We start from the raw sequence: 19,447 nt of genomic DNA, 5'->3' as shown, positions 1-19,447 counted from the left end.
GACCATTCACATGCCTTAGGATAGGAGGTTTAGCCTATGCAGAATTAGCCAAATGAAGAGTAAGTTCAATCACAGGCATTCTGACAACTAGACTCTGCTCCAGCATCGCTGTGCCTGGCTTTAACGTGGAACTCTGCCCTGGGCCAGTCATGAGCACTGGCTGAGTGTGCTTTAGTGTCTTCTTAACTCTTTAAAGAACTGCATGGGCTCCTCTGCAAGAACAAGCGCTCTAGCTGCTGAGCTGCTGTCTTTCCAGGCCCCATGTTCTATTTTAAACATTTATCCATAATCTTTTTGCTTTAGGAAAAAGAATTGTAGCTTTGACTACTAAAAGTGCCAAAGAAGAATAAAAATAAAAGTAATTTTTTCGAGACAGGGCTTGTAGCCCTGAACTCTCCATCCTCTGCCTCTGGTTCTCAAGTGTTGAGATTACAGGCATGTGAGTCTTTAAAGATGCTGCACGCCATCTGTGCTACTACTTCAGTTTTGCTTCATGTCTGTTTGATTTAAGGCTGGGTCTCACTTGTAGCTCTGGATGGCCTGTAACTCACTGCGTAGACCAGACTAACAGAGATCTACCTGTCTCTGCCTCCTGAGCGCTGGGATTAAATATGGACATCAGTATACTCAGCCCTTACTTTATAGTTTTCTAAAATTTAATATAAAATTTCATTCAGTAAAAAAATTTGCTACTACAAAATTATGGAACCAAACTTCTTTTTAAAAGCTATTCTCACACTCTTATGAACTAAAATAAAGGAATTAAAAACCAAAAGACAAAACTACAGAATAATTTGAGTTAAGACTTATTTTACATAGAAAATTTTAATATATTAGTTATAGTATGGGGACAAAATCCTTAGTCCTTATTAAACTAAAAACAAAGTCTATGTTTGGTTTGGTGTTCTACTTCATTCAAAGGTAAGTGTTTTCTATAACAAAAAAGTGCAAAAATAAAAGCATGCTTTTTAAAATGTCACTCTTATAAACTGATATTCACTAAAAGATTAGTACACAAGGTAAAAAGGATCTGGACTGCAGCACACTGCAGCTGCCCTGGTGCAGCAGTTTCAAACATCTTCAGCACACTCTCTCATATAACACCCTGCGTTTCACCCCAGAGAAGGAATGTTGGCAAAGATTTCCACCACATGGAATCTGCTGCTGAATTCCACATGGGATTCATGCTGTTAGGCCCTGAAATTTTATTCAGCAGTTTGAAACAATTCCACAGCTTTGCTCAGTCACCCTCCCACTTGGGACTAATGCACAAGCATGAACACCTATTGAGAAAAACCACACGGGCTCCAACCAGACACTACGGTAGGCTGCTTTCTCATATATTAATGTAAATACTGTGTGTTTAGTGTGATTCTAAAAGTCTTACTAAATGTAAAGCCATTTGTTAGTATGTTCCATTTTCCTTGAAGAACTGATTTTCAGTAATACTTTCATATCATTTTATAACTTTAACATTGATATAGATAAGAACTGGAAGCAGAAAAAGCTACAAACCCACTTTTTTTTTTCAAATCTCAATCACTGGATTTTTGACAAATTGGCATCTATAAAAGCAACATCAGCACTTCTAAGTGAGTCTGTTTATCGTTTTTAAAATCTCTGAAACATGCACTCAGCAGTAAAATTCACTGGTGAGCCTCAAAGAATCTTTCCAGTTCATTCTCCAAAGTTCCTAGTTTGAGGGTTTAAATTATCCCACTCTGCAGTGGTATTGTTGTTGAATTTTTTATAATTTAAGCTTCAAAAGGCAACATTATTAACTGAAGCCAGTGATAGCCTATTAAATTTATAAAACTAGAAAAATTATATATGATTTTTCCTATATTCTATACCACTTAAAAGTGTTAATGTCTGCTTTTTATGATGTTAAACTTTTCTCAGAACTGCTTCTGTAACAGCAATATGAATCAAGAGTTAGTTTAAAGCAGCAATCCTGAAATACGATATTTTTAACTCACATGACACAAGATCATGGATCTTCGCGTTAACCATTTGTACTGCAGGTACCCTGAGAAGATTAACTGCATACAAGTACTCCTACTCAAGGCATTGGACTGTTAATAAACTTACCAACAGTTCTAAATTTTCTGATAGGTAAGAAATGAAACTACTTTCTGAATTTTTCAGAATCTTCACTGGCACATAAAAACTTGTTAGTATTTAATTAAGGAACAGGAAGGGTTAAATACTTGTTCTCTAGCCCCTACTGCATACACAGTGCCAAAGTATCCTCCAAGGTTTTAAATTCTCCTTCCATGGTCTACATTCTTATTTCCAGGGGAAAAAGTTTTGTTCCACAGACATCAGGTCACTAGTTTACTAACTTCCAGTCACCTTGAGTTTGCTGAAATGAAGACTGTGCATTTTCTACTTCTCCTGCTACTGTTCGTGCCTCTGACACAGCCAGCACCACAAACTCAGCTGGACTCACACATTAACTATGAGTATGGAACAGATAATTCTGAAGAAACTAAATTTAGCCAGGACTATGAAGATAAATACCAGGATGGAAAAAATATTAAGGTATTTTTATTTCTACTTTAAATTCTTATTCTAAAATGATACCAACTTGAATGCATGTTTTCCTCTTAAATTCAATATTTGATAAGTTAAGAGTGACAAAGGCATTTTAAATTTTAAAGTAATTATATATTTCAAATATGCATAATTCCTGAATTAATAATGAGTACCTATGGTAAACAAAAAGTAGCTAAAGAAAATTTGATTTGGAATTTAAATTAAAATTTAAGAGATATTAGACTTCAAGATGATCTTTGATAGTTGAAATTTTTATTAAACAATGCTACATAATATCCTATAGTTACATGCTATATTATCACAAAGATAAATTAAGAAAGGATGAACTATCAGTTTATGCTTATCGAATTCAGAAAAATACAATCCTAGAAAGTAAATATAAGAATACTTACTGGTTATGTATGCCAATCACATAGACTACCAATAAACTACTTGCTATAGGGGTTTATTTTTAATTACATTTAACAGGTTAGACTCTACCAATTTCTACCAAAGTCTGTAATGATGTACCACTGAGCTGTGGCTTTTATACCACATCACTCATATCCAACCTTCAGAGCAAAGCAATTAGGGGTGTGTGTGTGTGTGTGTGTGTGTGTGTGTGTGTGTGTGTGTGTGTGTGTGTGTGGTTTTTCCCCCACACCGGGCATACAGAAATGAACACTAGGTGGAGAAGTTAACATGGCATAAAACTACGTGCTGCTCACTGTGTCACACACACACACATACACACACACACACATACAGAGGAAAATTAAAGTCAATACATAATAGTTACTATTTTAAAAGTTCTTTTTACTACAAATCAGATAGTGAAGATTTTAAGATAACCAGTTCAAACTGCTTTTTCCCTGTCCTAACTCACAATGAGCTAATGTTAACGCCACAGTTTCTTTATTCCACAGGAATGAGTTAAGATGCTGGTGTTATTTCTATCCATGGTTAAGACAAAATAGACAGGCACTCTAGCAACAGCTTCATGTTAAAAAGCAAAATTACAAAACAAAAAAAGCTTGTAATCTACTGTCTTACTGGAATGGTCTAAGTCTATCAGCCAACTGCAGGATACTTTCAAAAGTCCTCGAATCTTAAAACTTTCTGCTTAACTACACGGAGCTTTATGCAGTTTTCCATCAATTTAATTATGAGGACTAATATTTGTTGAAATGGAGAATTCAGTGGGGAAGAGTGATAGGTTTAGGCAGTACACTGATGGGGAAGTGAGGGCTAAGGGAAATGAGTCAGGAGTCCACTGAAATAACATGGAGAAAGAGAAAGAAAGAGAGAGAGAGAAAGAAAGAAAGAAAGAAAGAAAGAAAGAGAGAGAGAGAGAAAGAAAGAAAGAAAGAAAGAAAGAAAGTGAGTGAGTGAATAGGTATCCATGTAATAAATTATAGTCTGCTAACAGAAAACACATTCTCTGAAAAGAAGACAGAGGGAATGATAATCTCCTGTTGTAGAGCTCAGCCTACAGCAATGGCCTGAGCAGGTCAAGGGGCTAGAATAAAAGGGACCCATCCTAAGGCCAAAGCAGGGAGGCATGCAGGCCATGAAAGAACCTACTTTCCATTCTAATTACACAGCTCTAAATATGACTGTGAGAAGTGTGCTGTTGTTGTACTGTTGCTCTGAAGGTAGAAACTGATGAAAAGCTATAAGGAATAGTGTCACAATAGAAAAATGTTCATTCTCATACAGAGAATTATCAACATGTGAATATCAAGTACTAAGTTCAGCCAATGGAAACAAACCTTTTTTAAAAAGCTGATTCATTTACTTAGGAATGCATATTCTACTTAGAGTATTTACAGTGTGATTTAATGAAAAAAAAAGTATGGAAGTATGTATAAAATCTTAACAGAGTGCTGAGATAGAACATGTGGACATAGGGCACTGCGGAGATAGAGCTGCAAAATAAAGTCTCTTGCACCCACAGATCCCCTAAGCCCAAATGGTGGACAGAACTGACTTCCAGAGGTTGTCCTTTGTCCAATATGTCTGTCTATGTCTGTCTGTCTGTCTGTCTGTCTCTCTCTCTCTCTCACACACACACCTCAAAATCCTAATAAAATACCTCTAATTGTGACTATGACAAATGTCTGTGATCCCTCTGGTTTAGAGTCAGACTCATGACTTATCACAGCTGATTAACAAACTTCTAACTTTACAATAGGAAAAAGAAACTATGATAATTCCTGATGATAAAAGTCTTCAGCTACAGAAAGATGAGGTTTTACCATCACTACCCACCAAGATAGAAAATGATGGTAAGTATAAACAATCTATCTAGTATATTTGAAAAGCATAATTTAAAAATACCTACAAGAAATTATATTCTTTGTATTAATCAAAAATTGTCTCAAGACCAGTAAATTATAAACTGAAATTTCCTCTATAGTTATATGGGAAGTGCTCATTACTTAGTGAAAACTGTGGGCCAGAATGCTCAGAAACATCCAATACTTTGTCTAAAGCTACACTTTAGGGGAAAAAAAAAATCTTTGTTTCTGTCCACATAAAATCAGTTCAAAAGCCTGGCATGTTAGCACACACCTTTACTAATCCTAGCACTTGGAAGGTAAAGGCAGACAGATCTCAATGAGTTCTAAGTCAGCCTTAAACATAGTAAGTTTCAGCTAGCAAAGGCTACATAAGGTTGTCAAAAATAAACAAGTCACAGGGCATGGTGGTACACACCTGTTACCCCAACACTCAGGGGGCAGAGGCAGGTGGATCTCTGATGAGTTCGAGGCCAGTCTGGTCTACAAAGTGAGTCCAGGGAAGCTGCGCCTACACAGAGAAATCATGTCTTGAAAAAACAAAACAAACAAATGAATGAATAAACAAATCAAGAAAGATCTAAAGATTATTTTTCAAATACAATCAATAGCTTTGGATGAGGCAAATATAATACAATTAATTATTATCTTCAAGAAACTCACAGAAGCCAGAGTGTGTTGGGAGTGTTTACTTGTGGCCTTAAATTCAGTGACTAGTATTTTAAAAAGCAGCAAGCAAAAAAGAAAAACACAAAGGAGAAACAAGAATGACTCTACATAAGTAATTGCAATGTATGTTTCAGTTAAAACAGTAGGGAAATTACTGTGAAATAACAAACTACAAGCCATACATTATAGTTCCTATATTTGATTCTTTAAAAAAATTAAAAAATAAATTTATTCAGGTCACATTCCAATTGTTATCCCTTCATTTATATCTTCCCATTCCCCTCTCCCTCCCTCTTTTACCCCATTCCCCTACCCTAGACCTGTGATAGAAGGGGACCTCCTCTCCACCTTATGATCATAGCCTATCAGGTCTCATCCAAAGAGCCTGCTTCCTCTTCCTCTGAGTGCCACTAGGCCTCCCCACCAAGGGGAAGTGGTCAAATAGGGGGCCCCAGAGTTCATGTCAGAGTCCGTCCTCACTCCCCACACAACTGGCTGGATCTGAACAGGAGGTCTACGTTTACTGCATGCTTTGTCCTTGGCTGGCACAGTAGTTTGTGCAGGCCTCCCTGGGTCCAGACCCGCCAGCCTTGATGATCTTCAGGACCCTCTAGGTCCTTCTATCTTCCTATTCACTCACACCACTCTCACCTGGAGTCCCAAAAGCGACTCTCAGCATCTGCCCTGATCCCCCCGCTGAGTGAGGCCTCTCAGAGGACATCCATGCCGGGCTAGTGTCCAATTATAAGTGAGTATATACCATGTGTGTCTTTCTGGGTCTGGGTTAACTCACTCAGGATGATCATTTCTAGTTCCATCCATTTGTCTGCAAATGTCAAGAATTCCTTGTTTTTAATAGCTAAGCCGTATTCCATTGTGTAAGTGTACCACAGTTTCTTTATCCATTCTTTGACTGAGGGACATCTAGGTTGTTTCCAGATTCTGGCTATTATGAATAACGCTGCTATGCATATAGTTGAGCAGATGTCCTTGTTGTGTGGTGGAACATCTTTCGCATATATTCCAGGCAGTGGAATAGATGGGTCTTGAGGTAGACCTATTCCCAATTTTCTGAGAGAGCACAAGACTGATTTCCAAAGTGGTTGCACTGATTTATTCTTGTCATGTCACAAACCTAGTTTCATATGAAACAATGAAAAAAACCATCCACACCAATTCCTATGTGGCTACAATAAAATGAAAAAAAAAAAAAAACAAACACTAAAACAGGAAACATATCCTTAAAAATCTGGCAAATATTTTAGCAAAAATAGACTTGAATAATTGGAATGATATCCTTTTCTTGGACAGGATGATTGAATACCATACAAATATCATTATTATTTAAATTCAGAAAGTATACACAATCCTACTAAAATTACCAAATTTTTTATAATGCTAGGAAAGTTGATTCTAAAATACAGATAGAGATACATATAAGAAAAACTGCAAAACTAGCTGTGGAAACACTGGACAATGCCAGATAAAACATACCATGTTTAACAACTTGGAAATAGTACATGAGTAAAGACCAGTAACACAGATTAAAAAGATCAGATATGGACAGAAATACAGAGGCATTTAGAATATAATTAGGGCATGGAAAAGTACTTAAGCACTTAGGTACTGAGGGAGAAAGATTTTAAAGAACTAAGTCTAGGAGAACTAGAGAGCCACTTGAAGAGAGAGAAGTTAGATGCACATTTCATAAAAACAAGAGAGAAATAAGCTTAAGAAAGATTAGGGATCTGCATGTGTAAGATAAAGCCTTAAAGGGTTAGTAGACAGTCTGGGATTGGAGTGACTTGAAATCCAGATATTTTATAGAAAAAGATTTTTTAAATTACTTCATAAAATTACAAAATAATCACTTTTGTATAAAGCAAAAGACATCAAAATGGGAAGGATATTTGTAATATATTATAAAAATGTAATTCTCCAACTTATAAAGAACTCAAATATCGAAGAAAAGAAGCTGAACAAAAATCCATCTGGTGGCCAGTAACACAGCTCAGGGCTGAGTCCTGACTCTGTGAGTTCAATCCTCAGGCCCTACATGATGGACAAAATAAACTATTACAACTTGGTTTTTTCTCTTTTTTTAAAAAAATAGTTTTTATTTGGCTCTTTCTGCTTCTGGGTTAATTCACTCATTATGATCATTTCTAGTTCAATCCATTTATCCACAAATTTCAGGAATTCCTTGTTTTTCATAGCTGAGTAGTATTCCATAGTGTAAATGTACCACAATTTCTTTATCCATTCTTCTACTGAGGGACACTTAGGCTGTTTCCATGATCTGGCTATTATGAATAAGGCTGCTATGAACATGGTTGAGCAAATTTTCTTGTTGTGTGCTGGAGCATCTTCTGGGTATATTCCAAAGAATGGAATAGCTGGGTCTTGCGCAAGCCCTATTCCCAGTTTTCTGAGATAGCACCAGATAGATTTTGAGTAGAGAGTGAGGTCTGACTTTCACACGAACTCTGGTGCCCCATATTTGACCACGCCCCCTGGAGGGGGAGACCTGGTGGCACTCAGAGGAAGGATAGCAGGTTACCAAGAAGAGACTTGATACCCTGTGAGCATATACAGGGGGAGGAGGTCCCCCTCAGTCACAGTCATAGGGGAGGGGAGTAAGGGGAAAATGGGAGGGAGGGAGGAATGGGAGGATACAAGGGAGGGGATAACCACTGAGATGTAATATGAATAAATTAATAAAATAAAATAAAAAACGGGGGGGAGGGGGGACGACCAGCAAGACAGCTCGTAGGTAAAGGCACCCGTTGCTGCCAAGCTTGACAACCTGAATTCAATCCACGTGGTAGAAGGAGAGAATTGTCTCCTGAATGTTGTTCTACCACAAATTTATACACATACACAATAATAAAGTGATAATCTATGTTAACTGTAGACTTTAAGTAAAATTCTGATTAAATTATTAAACACAATACAGATTGTCAGTTACCATAATTATGTTTTCTGATATCACTAATATTCTGTAACATTTTTTAAAATTCAAAATAATTTTACAATCAGATAACAAATATTTTCAAAGTTTATGTTTACACTTCTTTCTCCTCAGAAATGCCCACATGCCTGCTGTGTGTCTGTTTAAGTGGCTCTGTCTACTGTGAAGAAGTTGACATTGATGCTGTGCCACCACTGCCGAAGGAATCAGCTTATCTTTACGCACGATTCAACAAAATCAAAAAGCTGACTGCCAAAGATTTTGCAGACATGCGTAAGTTTAAAATATAAAACTCCAAATATTTACCTATTTTTTCCACCTACTATATTTAAGGTCAGCACTGTTAGAGCATCTAAGTATACAACATACATTTTACAAAGATCAGAATCTCCTTTCCGTGAATCCTTCCGTGATCATTCTTTACTGGCGATGTTGCTATTCCCTGACACAGGTATCATCACTTCAAGATGCACACGTTTCAGGGGTCAGCAGTATCAGCATGACCAGGACGCTTCTCCAACTAACTAGATATTTTCCACTTTCACCATAAATCCACAAACTGCTTTTGTTTCCACTTTTTATTGTTTTGTTTTCTTCTGCCCTTGAACTCAATATGCAATAGAGGCGAATGATCTTGAACTGCCGCCCTCACTTTCCATGTTCTAGGATTACCTGGCTCCTTGCAACTCTTAAGCCTGATACATAGTAAAAGTATCTGGAGAGGGAGATAGAAAGATGGTTCAGTGTTTAAGAGTGTTTCTGTTCTTCCTGAGGACCCCTCAGTTTGATGCCCAGAACCCATTATCAGGTGGTTCACAACTACCTCTAACTCCAGCTACAGGGGATCTGATACCCCTGCTGGACTCTACAAGCACCTACAATCACACATGCACTTACCCCCACACAGACAAGTACATGTACACATAATTAACAATCTTTTAAAAGTATCTGGAGAACAACTTTTAAAATACCAAGTTGTAATCATTATGATGAAATGCAACCATGCTCCTTAGACACTTTAAAGGACAAAGTTCTGTAAGAGTGGTGTTAACTTTTTGCCAGGTTATTAGCAATCAGCCTTTTGGCTTTCTAACTTTAACTGAACTGAGGTGTTGTGGTCAGCATACTACTAATGCTCCTTTCTATAATACCAAGACCCAGTCCTGGATTGCTCATTCCTTGTCAGTTTTCCAGATTTCAAGGTCATCAAGTGTTCCTAAGAAAACCACAATCAAATCCACATTGGCTTTACTACATTTTATTTACTTATCGGGACTGCAGCGGTTGAGTCCAAGATTTGGCCCACACTAGGCAAGTGTTCTCTACCACTGTGTGACATCCCCCGCTTCTTTAACTATACCTTTATGAGTTTAAGTCTAACTGGACTCACGCTGCCAATAGTAAGTCTAAGTTGCAGAGTGAAAAACAGTTGGTGTTCCTCATTATTTATACTTTTCTGGACATGTAGTTCAGTGCTAGAACACTTGCCTAGCACATATGAAGGCATAGACTCAATCTCCAGTCATGTATGATCACTAGCAGAAATTCACAGAACAACAACAACAAAACCGAGTTATTCAAAATATACATTTCCAATTAAGGAATAACAAGGCAATGCTCTACTTTCAGTCATCATAAAATGTAGCAGTGTCTTATTCTTATTCATCATGGTTTTCACATTAATTTTTGCTTCATATTGCAGAAAGTGCAAGTGTTAGATAAATTTCACTCAAGTGTCAGTTACACCAATGTTCATGAATTCAGAGGGCATATTAAGCTGTCTTTAAACAAAAGGGTCCATATTAATTGTCTGGCAAAAATGAGTGAGCAGAACCTTATGAGCACCTGGCTGTGGAACTCTCCTAGAATCAACAGTTCTGTATTCACTAATTCAGTGTTGCAACAACTTTTTAGAAAACAGCTACTATGAATGAAAAAACAAACAAACAAACCACCAAACCCTATATTCTAACCATCCCAGCCTGAGCTACTCTCAACAGAGAGAGGGAGAGGGAGAGGAGGAGGGACAGGGATAGGGGGAAGAGGAGGTGGAGGAGGGGAACAGGGAGAGGGAGAGAGTGACTATGTCTCAATCTCTTAGTCTGCACCACGTTAACAAATTGGAGTACATTTATGTCTTTGTTTTTGTTAAGTAAGGTGTAAACAAACTAATACAATAATACCCACAATTATAATGCAACATGCTGGCAAAAATTTAAAAATAATTATATATTAAATTTGATTAACCACAATTACTCCCTGTGATGTGCAGTAAGAATTTCCTTTGATGTTTATACATAATACATTTAGAGAAGGATGGAAAGACTATAAACTGTAAGATGCTTTTTGAATTGTACATTCTGAGAGACCATAGTAAGAAAGGCATCATTGTTAGGCACAGAAACACTCAGTGCTCAACAAAACTTTACTTGTGGGATTGTGAGTGTAGCTCAGTGGTAGGGTGCTTGTTCACCAAGCATGAAGCCCCAGGTTCAGCCTCCAGTACGCCATGAAAGCACAGCTGGAATTCTAGCGCCCTGCTGTCAGTCAGATTGTCAACACTGCAAGATGAGCCTGACTGAGTACTAACTGCAACAGAAACTTAGGGCTTGAGCGATCTGTTCAGTGCTTTTCTTCAGTCTACACAGTGAAATCCTAACATATGTCTGTACTCATTACCCTCAAGCTAACTTAAGAAGACTTGATTTTACGGGAAATTTGATAGAAGACATAGAAGACGGTACTTTTTCAAAACTTTCTCTGTTAGAAGAACTTACACTTGCTGAAAATCAACTTCTAAGACTTCCAGTTCTTCCTCCGAAACTTACTTTACTTAATGCCAAACATAATAAAATCAAGAGTAAAGGAATTAAAGCAAATACATTCAAAGTAAGTATTCCATAGTATGACTGAACACAATATCTGTGATATTTTTAAGTTTTTATTTTGTTTGCTTATTGTGTGTTCATTTATTTTGTGTGTGGGCATATACCAGGGATACTTGTAGAGATAACTTGTGGAGGTTGGCTGTCTCCTTTCACCATGTGGGCCCTGGGGCGGGAGCTCAGGTCATCAAGCTTAACAGCAAGTATGTTAATAGTGGAAGCATCTCACTGACCCAGTGATAATATTTTTAAATTGGTACTGTGTTCCTCCATTCTGCTCCTGTTCTACTTTTGAGATATATTTCTGTAGAGCATGATAAGAAGTGAAGAGAGCTGTAGTGAGTCTTTTTCCAGACCAATATTATTCCAGACTTATATTCCACAAGGGGACATTGGGTCAATATATATGTATACATGGCTGAAAGTATAATTTGGTGGTAGAAAGTATGCTTAGGATGTTTGAAGACCTAAGTTCAACTCCTTCCATCAAATAAAAATCAATCAAACAAACAAAACATATATCATAACATGTATCATAGAAAGATAAGAGAAATGGGTGTTTTCTATTAATAGTAAGAAATATATTTAAAAGAAAACGCTTCTGTTTCATTGTTTCAAAATATTTATATTGTTCCTATTAACTAGGAATAGCTAGTATAATTTATATTTAACCATAGTAAATAATACAGCAGTATTCCTCAAAGAATAAATCAAGTAATTCCAAAATAACAGATTTTTTTTATGAAATTGAAAAAAGTAATCACATCAGTCCAGAACTTCCATACCTATGGTACAATCTCTTTACACTAGAAGGTAACCTCAGGCAAAACTATGAGATGCTCAAGCCACTGTTGGCAGAAGACAACCCTATTCCAAAGGCAAGATGGGGGCTGGAGAGATAGCTCTGCTCCTCCAGAGGTCCTGAGTTCAATTCCCAGAAACCACATGGTGGCTCACAACCATCTATAATGTGATCTGATGCCCTCTTCTGGCCTGCAGATGTGCCCTCTCCTACAAAAAAACCAAGATTTTTCCAAAGGTAAGATGGCAGGCATGGCGGAGCATGATGGAGAAAGGAGCTCTGTACCTTTGAGGCCAGCATGATCTACATAGCAACTTCCAGTCAGAGAGGGCTATACAGTGAGACACCATCTCAAAAATAACAACAGAGACAAGATCTCACACACGTGCAATTGCAACTACCCAGGAGCCTCAGGCAGGAGGACCTGAAGGTTAAGGCCAATTTAAGCAATGTCACAAGAGAACGCCGAACAGAAGAACCTAAAGTTATCAAACTTTCACTTATGCTAGATTATGTAATCAAACAAATATATCCTCTATCCACAACTGCCTGTTAAAAAAATATTTTCAGGTCAGGCAGTAGTGTTGCATGCCTTTAATCCCAGCACTTGGGAGGCAGAGACAGGCATCTCTCTGATTTGGAGGCTAGCCTCCAGGACAGCAAGGCTACACAGAGACAATCCCTGTCTCAAAACACCACGGATACAAACAAATACCACCCCCCAAACAAAACAACAAAAACAACAAAACCTATTTTCTTTCTATTTAAGGTAATCTTCAACATTACAGAATCTTGCTAGGTTTTTTGTTTGCTTGTTTTTATTTATAAATAAAGGACTGAGACACCCAGACAGACATCCCTACAAAGATGGCATAGTGGTGCACACCTGTAATCCCAGCATAGGGGAGGCTAAGGCAAGAGAACTTCAAGTTTAAGGCCAACTTGGTCCAGGTTCACATGGTAAGACCAAGTCTCAAAATACAAACCAGAGCAGACTCACTTTCTAAAAACAAAACAAACAAAAATTGTGAGCTGGGTAGATGCTTGAGCATGTAAAGGCACCACTATGCCATCTTTGTAGGGATGTCTGTCTCCTTGTAGTCTAAGCTACTTGGAAAAGTGAGGCAAGAGGAAGCTTAAGACTAGTAGGTGAAGGCTAGCTTGGGTAAGGCAGAATGACCACACTCATCTCAGAAGAAGGAAGGAAGAAAGGACAAAGAAAGGAAAGCTTAAATATTTTGCAATTTTACAAAAGAGATATTGGGCAAGTTGGCACAAAAATGATATAATTGTCTACTTTATTTAATGCAGTGCAATTGCAATAACTACTAGTAAAATCCAGTTACTATAATTCATATAAAAGCAGCCCTGGAAAGATAGGTAGTTAGTGTCCATATGGTAGGAATGTAAACTGTTTAAGAAAGGATAGAGAGGTGGGGAGGTGGCTCATCAGGTATGGGTGCTTGCTGTCAAGTTGGACAATCTGAGTTGGATCCCCAGGTCAAACATGGAATCAGAGATCCGGGTTGTCCTCTAGCTTACAACATGTACAGTATGGCTTATACACATGAACACATAGAAAGAATTTTTAAAAATTGAAAAAAGAGAAAGGATTGAAATAACAGCATAGAAAAAGAACTAGCAACTGGGGCATAGTACAACATGCCTGTAATCCTAGCATCTGGGAAGCTGAAGGACTGTAAGTCTTAGATGGGTTCATGGTGAGACACCCTCACACATACCAATAATAAAATCTGCATGGTAGCACAGGATGCATACAAAGATTAGGAGTAATGGCTAAAGAAATGACATTCTGAAATAACAGCATACAATGATACACAGTACTACATTACTGTTAATAAGGAATATTTCAATGTAAGTCCCTCATGGGAAAACACACGTCCTGTTACATATTAAATTGCATGTTTGACAAATTGCTTTGAGAAAGCAACATCTTGCTAAGCATAATCTCTTAGGAGTAGCCATTTTTCTAGAAATAGGTAGAACTTTTATGGGAAGCTCAGGAGTCTCAAGAGACTTGAAGAATTCAACCCCTGATCTTATACAGGTGCTCCCTAGGTAAATTTCAAAGGCTGAGTACTCAGGAATGAGATGAATGGTCAAAGAAATGTGGCGTGTGCAACAGGGTTCTGCTAAATATCATGTCTTGAAAACCAAAGACACCGTTCATGAGACAAAACCAGTAATAATCAAAACAACAAATGATTATCCTAACATTGATATTACTGAAATGTGCTTACATCAATAGTTTTAAAGTATGTATTATCTGACTGTGAAGGAATGCTTAGATCTCAGTAACATTCAAATTTTTCTTTATAGAAACTGAATAAACTCTCTTTCCTCTATTTGGACCATAATGATCTGGAATCTGTGCCTCCAAATTTACCAGAAAGTCTACGTGTAATTCACCTTCAGGTACAACTGTTTTTTGCACAGTAACCAGCTTTAGCTAATATGGGGCCACTTTTTATTATTCATTAAGAAACTCATTCATGTACATGTCTAATTATGGTTACATCACTAAAGCAGTGTGATTCCCTAATGCCTACATAAGAACCGCAGGTCCAATCCAGAGTATACTAAGTAGATCAGTCTAGGGGGTATAAAGTCTATTCTTTTTTTTAAAAATGATTTATTTATTTCATGTGCTTTGCCTACATGTATGTCTATGTGAGTGTGTTGGATCTCTAAAACTGGAGTGTGAGTTGCCTTGTGGGCGTTGGGAATTAAATCCTGGCCCTTTGGAAGAGCATCTAGTGCTCTTAAGCCACTGAGCCATTTCTCCAGCCCAGAATACATCTTCTGGCACCTCCTAGTTGTGGTTTTAAGTGGTGCTGGGGACTGAATACAGAACCTCATACAAAGCAGGCAGATAGATGTTCTATCACTGAGCATTTGCATTTTTAAATTTTTATCTATGGCATTCTTTAGCTCCGTATTTCTCAGGCTAAAGTTGACTGGGGTGATGAAGGGATGGGCATCAGGTAGTCACTGCCACGGCTATATAGCTGGAACCCTTGGATCTGAGGTACAGGTTGGAGGCAAAACCACAGAGCAGGATCACAAAGGCAGTGGTGCCTATGTGGTGTTTTTGTTTGTCTCGCCATCCCCAGAAGAGGGGATGACAATGAAGAAAACAACAGGGACAGTAAATGACCCATCAGAACTGAGACATACATAGGAACCATAGCCACAGTGGTACGAATTGTGTTGCATGTTCTAACAGGCCAAAGTCATGAACGGTGAGTGTCTTTTTTCCTGACACAACCTGTGACACACAACGTGTGGTGTTTTCTAACTACTAACCAATTCTCTAACAGCAGCTGGGTATTCTAAAATTCAATTCTGATACCACTGAGTCTGTGGAGACCCTGTAAGTCCATGATTCAGTTTGACAACACTGTTCCCACTGCAGGTACAGTCCAAAGCATGTTTGTCTTGTCCCCCATACTGCAGTTTTCTAGAGGGGTACTATAAGTTATCTCATTATCATAATTCAAAATTATCAAAGGGGAAGTCAAAAACAAAGATATTCCTATAATCCAAGAATTTTCTAGGAGTTCAGCTTCTCTATGCTAAAATTTGTGCTGGCTTCCAGGGCCCAGGATTCCCCTCACACCTTCTGTAATGTGGTGGAGGCAGGGAAAGGGGAAGAGACAGAATAATGGAGGCAAACCCCCTGGGCAATCTGCCAGGACCTGACTCAAGGTGCTGAGTATCCATCTCCTAGTTACTTTGAACATAGATTTGAAGACCACTGATTTATGTTTCTTTTTCCAAATAGTAGTGCACTCAGATTTATGATTTGTGCTTCTTTTCCAACTAGAGGTGAGCAAGCATGTACTTTCTCGAGACTTTGTAGCTGGGTTTATAGGATAGCATGAAGTGGAAATTGCCAGAGAGAGAAAAAAAAGTGAAAATGAACAAAAGTTGACATCTCAGCAACACAAGAATTTCAACTTATTATTTTTCAAGTTTTTAAGGAGATTTAAGCACAGTGCTGGGTGTGGGGGAGGATATCTTTAGTGCCAGAGCTTGCTCAGGAGGCAGACACAGGTGAATCTTTTGAGTTTGAGGCCAGCCTGGTCTACAAAGTGAGTCCAGGACAGCCAAGATTACACAGAGAAGCCCTGTCTCGAAAAACAAAACAAAGCAAAACAAACAAACAAACAAACAAAAAACCCAAAAACCAAAACCAAAACCACACATACACACAAAAAAAGCATACAGTACCATTTTGAGTTAATACTTCAGAATAGGATACTTTTTCTAGCTATCATGTGTCTATTTATATTCCAAATAGGATTGAATGGATGCAAATCTGAGTAATAAGTAGACTGCTATTCCAAAACAACTCTGCACATTTAAAAGTATGTACAGGAAAAAAGTATGTACAGGTTCTAAAAGAGGGTGTCATTTCTGTAAACTAATATTTTTAAAAAGTATTTAAAAAATAACATTATTGGCAAAATATCTTATGTGTTTTTACTATATGACATACAAAATGTTGGTTTTAAACTTCAGAATATTTTCCTTTTATTTTTCAGTTTAACAGCATATCTTCAATTACGGATGATACCTTCTGCAAGGCGAATGACACTCGTTACATTCGGGACCGTATTGAAGAGATTCGCTTGGAGGGCAATCCAATTGCTCTGGGAAAGCATCCAAACAGTTTTATCTGCTTAAAAAGATTACCTATAGGGTCATACTTTTAAGTACCATCAATGCAGTTTATAATCTAAAGTACTTATACCTAATATCTAAAGAAACATAAACATTAGTTTAATGTTATCATTTTATCTCACTATGATGGAATTTTATATTGAAACAAAGATGTCCAAAATTCTTAGCCGTAACTACAAAAATAATCCAGCCCAAATCTCTTAGTTCCAAACAACACAATATGAAACTAAACAGCATTAAAAGCTCCTTGTAGTTTATACCAGATTGTCATCTAAATAGCATGCTTTTATACAAACATAGCATGAGATACAACATTCCCATGACTAATGAGTACAAGAATTCCAAGAAACTTTCAACTGGTTGTCTTTCTTAACATTCACTGTATCTCAAAAGCATTGAAAGCAGATGTTCAAAAAAGCTGTGAAAAGCAAAGTGTTCCCAGTAACCTCCCAATGACTTTATGATTCATCGGCACTCTCCAAAAAGCAGAAACTCTTTCTGTCAAGGCAGCTATTTTACTGTATTTCTCCCTTAGCCTAAGAAAAAGGGTAGCCACATGTAGGCAAAATCTTCCAGGTAAAGTAACATTTTACTCTTTGTTATAGAATCAGTTTAGAAAAGTTCTGTTTTCTGCTTTGTGGTCACATGGATAGTCTTTAGTCAATTACTTCAGCAACAACAGCAATAAAAAAAGAGAAAGAAAAAAAAAGCCCTACTCATTTGTGAGAAAATAAGGCTCATTCACTCTAAAGATTCTCAATTATGAAAAAAATGTAAACTTTTTCACAGTATAGGAATGATTTCATAAAAAATTTGTTCAAATATAAGAAATGAAAATAGTCTATTCTGTACACAGCTTCACCTGTACAAGTTCACCCAAACAAACTGAATATCCCCAATACAGCTGTGAGCACCAATTCTCAACAGCCATGATTTCCAGATACATGTGGTAGTGAAAATCTAATCTTTAATCTAATAGGGATAACTGAACCAATGCAGATAAAAATTCCAAAATTAACCTTGAGAGGAAAATACACATCCCACTCACAAATATTAGTCTACATATTACTTTGGGGTTGTACATAGAATTATCAGTGTTTTAGAAATATTGATGTTTTACATATGAAAGTACCAATATTATTTCCATTATAAGATTCATATTAGAATTTACATGCTTTTCCTAGAACATTCATTTTAAGCATTTGGTTGTTTTGCCTCAACCCACACTGACCCCTCTCTCACCTGTTAAAGCTGACACCAGATGAAACTTTTCACTAAAGCATCTGTGATCTGTAAGGCCATAACTATTGCTCTAATAATGTTTACTAGTTTGCTCTTTTTTGTTTTGTTTTGTTAGTTAGTTTGCTTTCTGATGCATGATTTTTTCTGTGTAGCAGAGCTCTGGCTGTCCTGGACTCCCTTTGTAGACCAGTCTGGTCTTGAACTGACAGAGATCCTTCTGCCTCTGCCTCTTGAGTGCTGGGATTAAAGGCAGGTACTACCACTTTTATGGTACCTAATAGCACATTTGAGATAAATATACAATAAACATTGTAAAATACAATCTATCCAAACAGAAGGGTTCTGTTTATATGGAAAAAAGCAAATTAGCATAATCTTAAATAAATCAATGGAAATAAAGTGACAAGGCTGAGAATGTCTATTATTTTCTGGCTTTCACAAGAAAACTGTACTCATCTACAGACAAAGACACATGGTGTGTTTGGTATTTGTTGTGTGGGGGGGAGGGGCGTTGTTCTGGGGACTGAACACAGCGCCTTGCCTTGTGCATGTTATACAAGACCACTGAACTACATCCCCAGCCTTCTATATTCTCTGTTTAATAGAATTTAATAAGAAAATACTTAAGATAATTTTAAGATAAAAATGTCAAAGTTAAAGCCAATCGTTTAGATAAATAATTGAGAAAAAGAACACTGGTAAAAATTAATTATAGAATTTACTTAAATAACTTGAGATTCCTAGGTAAGATAATTTGAACATAGGTAGTTTACATCTTTGTTATACTCCCTTATATTGAAAAGTAAAGAAAGATCCAGAATGAATCAAGGAAAACAATAAAAGTAAAATTATTCTTGACTCCACTCTATTATATAGGTGTTTTATGCTTGACAATTATAACTAAAGAAATAGTTTTAAAATAAAAAAAAATCATTCACAGCAGGATTGGAGATATTGTTCAGAGCTTAAGAGAGCCTACTGCTTTTGCCAAGGAGCCAACATTCTAGCACCAGGGAATCCTATACTCTCCTCCTTTTGTCCTCCACTAGCAATACATACATGTGCTGTACTTACCAAGTGCAGCAATACACTTATACACATAAGATAAAAATAAAATCTTTTAAAATTTACACCTTACAAATACTGCAAGAAATATGCACAAACAAACAAACAAGCAAAAACCCCCAAAGACATATGTGGTGGTTTGAATAAGAATAACCCCCACTCGGTTGTGTATTTCATGCTTAATCACCAGTAAGTGAAACTGTTTTATGATAGATTAGGAGGTGTGGTCTTGTTGGAAGAGGTGCGTCACTGGGGATAGTGACTTTTG

The 19,447-nt window shown here is 37.2% G+C and overlaps 2 protein-coding genes across 3 annotated transcripts in view; one reads left to right on the top strand and one right to left on the bottom strand.

Annotated features, from left to right (window-relative positions):
• CENPP (centromere protein P) overlaps nucleotides 1-19,447 on the bottom strand; it is a 193,280-nt gene that overhangs the window by 133,883 nt on the left and 39,950 nt on the right. The gene's annotated exons all lie outside the window — the stretch shown is intronic.
• On the top strand, nucleotides 1,166-18,513 carry OGN (osteoglycin). 2 transcript variants are annotated; one of them, XM_084794698.1, is made up of 7 exons: nucleotides 1,166-1,323; nucleotides 2,300-2,544; nucleotides 4,733-4,826; nucleotides 8,593-8,751; nucleotides 11,165-11,367; nucleotides 14,506-14,601; nucleotides 16,734-18,513. In XM_084794698.1, the coding sequence occupies exons 1-7, from the start codon at nucleotides 1,176-1,178 to the stop codon at nucleotides 16,902-16,904; spliced, it is 1,116 nt and encodes a 371-aa protein (XP_084650824.1). In that variant the 5' UTR covers nucleotides 1,166-1,175; the 3' UTR covers nucleotides 16,905-18,513. The 2 variants fall into 2 exon arrangements, with proteins under 2 accessions (XP_084650824.1, XP_084650825.1); XM_084794699.1 differs by lacking the exon at nucleotides 1,166-1,323 and adding an exon at nucleotides 2,051-2,115.

This window comes from Acomys minous (genome assembly GCF_964271855.1).
Source record: "Acomys minous genome assembly, chromosome: 9".
In the NCBI taxonomy this organism is placed as follows: Eukaryota; Metazoa; Chordata; class Mammalia; order Rodentia; family Muridae; genus Acomys; species Acomys minous.
The sequence above is the reverse complement of the archived record's forward strand: the minus strand, read 5'-3'. Positions and strand labels throughout refer to the sequence as shown.